The sequence below is a fragment of the Camelina sativa genome, chromosome 11, assembly GCF_000633955.1.
Source record: "Camelina sativa cultivar DH55 chromosome 11, Cs, whole genome shotgun sequence".
In the NCBI taxonomy this organism is placed as follows: domain Eukaryota; kingdom Viridiplantae; phylum Streptophyta; class Magnoliopsida; order Brassicales; family Brassicaceae; genus Camelina; species Camelina sativa.
Window position 1 is genome coordinate 12,516,760 of NC_025695.1, and position 4,374 is coordinate 12,521,133.

Genomic DNA, 4,374 nt, shown 5'->3' on the forward strand with positions numbered 1-4,374 from the left:
AGCTTAGCAAGTAGTTCCAGGCTCTAAACTGGGAGAGAGGACAGTGGTATACAATTCACGGCCTGGCTGGACAAGAATGTCATGTAAAGCACCGAGTACATCAGCTGGGAGATTTGATTGCCTTAAACCATGATCCTCGGAATCAGCTCCGTCTTCTTCTTCCTCATGTGAGTTTTGCGCTTGAGAACTATGATGCGATGCATAGGCTGTTCGAGGTTGAGGAGAGGGTCGAGGATGATTTGAGACTGGTTGAGGAGACTGTCGAGAGTTATTCGAGACTTGAGGAGACCGTCGAGGATGATTCGTGAGCGAAGATTGAGGAGACTCTCCAAGTTGACTCGAGAATTTTGGTGGATTCGTCGCAGAAGCGAGAGGTTAAGGAAAAGGACGCCTGATTGGAGTTACGTTGGAAGGGGATGCTCCAGGAAAGCTCCTCGAGTTCTGGAACAGATTTTTCGGAGGTGGATAGTCCCTGTAAGTAGGTGTAGGTCTCGCTGGAGGCTGGAGGATTGGGACAGGAATTCCCTGAGAATCAGTGTCTGGGTTATCAGGATTCGCTGACATGAAGGCATACTGGCTGGGAAGATTAGCAGGTCTTCGATTTGAGGGGTTTCTTCTTCTTCCTCATCTTTTCTTTACTCCAGCCATCAAAATCGAGAGATACAAGGAGGGACTACGGTTTCTCGATTGAGAGGAATTGAGATCTAGGTTTTTGAGGTTCTAGAGATTAGAAGAAGAAGAAACGATTGAGAAGAGAAATGAGGGATTAAGGTTTTCTACGGGAAGAAAACGAATAGGATTTGCGTTTTCGCTGTTTTGTTATGGCCCAAATTTGGTTTAAGGCCCAAATTAAATAAAGCAGTCGCTAAATAGTAGTTTTTTAGTTGCAATATTTGGGGATTGGCAAATTGGTCTCCAAATTAGTCGCAAATTGGCGAATACACTGCGACATTATGCATCAGTCTCGAATTAGCGTCTACTAGGCGACTGTTTTATTTTAGTAGCCATTGAGTAGCAACAAAATCGCAATTCAGTCGCTAAATTTAACGACTGTGTTTTAAGTCGCAAATTGCAGTCGACAATTCTATGTTTTCTTGTAGTGGCAGTTAGCTAAGGCACTAGATCGAGATAGCTAGGGTTAGATACAAGTAGTTTCTAGTTTTTCATTTTCTTGTTTACTTTGATTTCACGCAAACATGAATAATAATTAATCATTAATCGAGGCGTAGAGGGTGGACCTAACAATTTTACATGGCATAATCGGTACTTGGCGGGGAATTTTAAAACAGAGGATAAAATCAATTGTAAATGTTATTTGGATAGATTATAAATATTTTTACATTCCATATTTATCCTTAATAAGCTTTATTCTGGTTATAAAACAATGAAATTTTAAGTAATAACTTACAATACTCAATGTGTTTTATAAAACGTATTTCACAAATGTTAATATAGATACAATACGATCATAGATTACCAAAAAATAGAAAAAATATTTATTTTCTATAGACATAGTTAAGGTAATAAAATAATTTTAATTTTTCTTTATTAATTTTAGAGATATTTTTCATATCGTCTAATTAGCGCATTTGTAAACATTCACAATAAGATAACATATATATATATATATATATATATATGTCCAATTTATCATTTTATATCACAAAGAAAAACATATCTAATCACTATTATTGAAATGGATGTGAAGTTTTTAATCAATATATTGTTAGACAAATAGAAAAATCCTAAGCTGAAAGCCTAATATAATACCACACTAATGATCGGGTATGTATGTGTAAAATCATGTATTCATGATAGCCATAGCAATGCATACATAATTAAAGTTACCGTGGAAATTAAAGTTAAATTAAAGAAGAAAAAAAAAAAAAGTTACCGTGGAAATAGTCGTCCCTTTTTTTAAAAAGAACGTAATTACCATAAATTAGGTTTTATACGTTACAACTTACAAGAAGTGTTAATATAATTAAATAAGAATACATCAAGTTACCTAGTAAGATATGAATGAGCTTCGTAATTACGGTCACAACATTTAACAAAGACTTTTTGTTTTCCAAGTCAATTAATTTAATGATTGAATTTGTCTGAATTCTTTTGACTATTTCAAATATGTCTTCTCAAAATCACTATAAAGAGAGAAGAGAAGCACCCTCTTAGTTTGTATAGCTCTACTACAAAGCACAACAAACAAAAAAACACAGAAAAATCATTTTATTAAAAGACTTTGAGACCACGATGACTTCTAATGAGATTCTGGGAACTCCCTCCTCCGTGGTAAAAGCTTCGTACTGGTTCCCAGATGGAGAGGACCCGGAACAGGATCCCAGAACCTCGGCCCAAACCATTCCCTCAGATCTCTTCACTCACATTTTCTGCGCCTTCGCCGATCTCGACGCTACCACCCACGAAGTTTTTGTCCCCCAAGCGCATGGGTCCATATTTTCCACCTTCACTGAAATCGTCAAGAACCGAAATAAATACGTGCAGACCCTCTTGTCGATCGGCGGAAGAAGTGCAAACAATTCTGCGTTTGCGTCCATGGCAAGTAAACAAGAGTCTCGGAAATCGTTCATTGATTCTTGGATTTCGATCGCTAGAGCAAACGGATTCCATGGTCTCGATTTAGCCTGGGAGTACCCAACCAATGAGCATGAGATGAAAGACTTTGGGCACCTAGTTAGAGATTTGCGATCAGCCGTTGATGCCGAGAGCATACTCACCAGCAAACCGACTTTGCTGTTGACGGCTGCCGTTTACTACTCCTCTGTTTACAAGAAGTATACCTACCTGGTTAAAGTGATGGAAAAAAGCTTGGATTGGGTTAATATCACAGCCTATGATTTTTACGAGCCGGTGTCGTACTCCCTATTTACCGCCCCACCCGCCGGTCTGCAAGTTTCTTCTAACAACAAAGGTATAATTAAGAATCACTGTATATATTTCACAACCATTCATGTAATTATTATATTTTTATTTGGCATAACTCGAATAGAATTTGGTAATTTCGTTGATAGGTCCAACTCCAACCGGCGACTCTGGTTTGAAACAGTGGATTAAGGACGGACTTTCGGAGAGCAAAGCAGTCTTGGGATTAACATACGTTGGGTGGGGTTGGACTCTCGAAAACGAAAATGATACCGGTTATCATGCGCCCGCCGCTGGAGTAGCCAGACATGAGGGCGTATCTGAGGACGGTTCTATAAACTATGCACAGATAGTTAAGTTTTTAGGGGATGAGGAGGCAACATACGCTTATGACTCCAAGGTTGTCGGACATTATTGCTTCGCCTAAAAGACTTGGATTGGGTACGACGATACTCAGAGCGTGGTGACGAAAGTGAAATACGCTGAGCAGAACGGTCTGCTTGGTTACTTTGCCTGGAACGTTGGAGCTGACGATAACACTCTTATATCCACCGCAGGTTCGTCTCCTTCTAGTTAATTTCTCTCGGATAAATTAACCAGTACCGACTCTCTTATATATGTATTTTAAAAAATTTCAGCATCCAAAGCATGGGGTATTATCGGAGGAGTTTCCACAACGTAAAGTGAACAAAGAAATAAATAAATAATAAGAGTGACCCAACTATTTGGCTTTACTAAGAAAAATGCATTAGAAACTATGTGGCTTACTTCATGTATATTTCCATAACCATAAGAGACCATCTAACGAAATAAAGAACAGACGTACGATATATGATTCGATTTTACCAAAACTGATGTGTTTGAACTTGAAAATGTATGCATGCATGTATTTTACATTTAGATATAAAGAATCAAATAATTTATCATTACACAATTGAACTTATCCTCGAGGTAACATAGAACCGATAAACTCAAAATACCAATTGAACTTGAAAATGTTTTTTTTTTGTTTCTTTTGTTTATCATTACATTTAATCCTACTTTTCAATTGAAATTATTTTATCAATAAATTTGGGTGTTAAATCTTCGATTTGGTAACAATTCAAAAAGCTCAAAAATCAAATCCTCCCAAGCAGAACTATCGAAGACCTCATTTGGCTAATTTCTCCGACGCCGACGGAGGTGAACTCGCCGCGTCAGGATTCCACTCTTGTTACTCGTTTTTTTTGGTTTGTTCTCAATATTTTCTATTCTGATTCAAATTTCTGAATCTCCTCATGAACTTTATCTCGGAACACAATCTGAGCTACATAGGACGACGGTGGTGTTTGGTGACTACCCTTCCACTTTTCCCTCTAATTGTTTTATATTTGCCGCAACCGCCTATCTTTTCCAGATCTGGATTTGCTGAGACCCCTTTAGAAGAATCTTCACACTTGGTCTAGGTATGTTGCATCTTTAGATGCTCTTATCTCTGCAAAGCATATATGG

General features: G+C 37.9%; 1 protein-coding gene across 1 annotated transcript; it reads left to right on the forward strand.

Annotated features, from left to right (window-relative positions):
* Nucleotides 2,244–3,421, forward strand: LOC104723060 (chitotriosidase-1-like). The gene is made up of 2 exons (XM_019232281.1): nt 2,244–2,932; nt 3,033–3,421. Exons 1-2 carry the CDS (start codon nt 2,254–2,256, stop codon nt 3,308–3,310), a joined length of 957 nt encoding a protein of 318 aa, XP_019087826.1. The 5' UTR covers nt 2,244–2,253; the 3' UTR covers nt 3,311–3,421.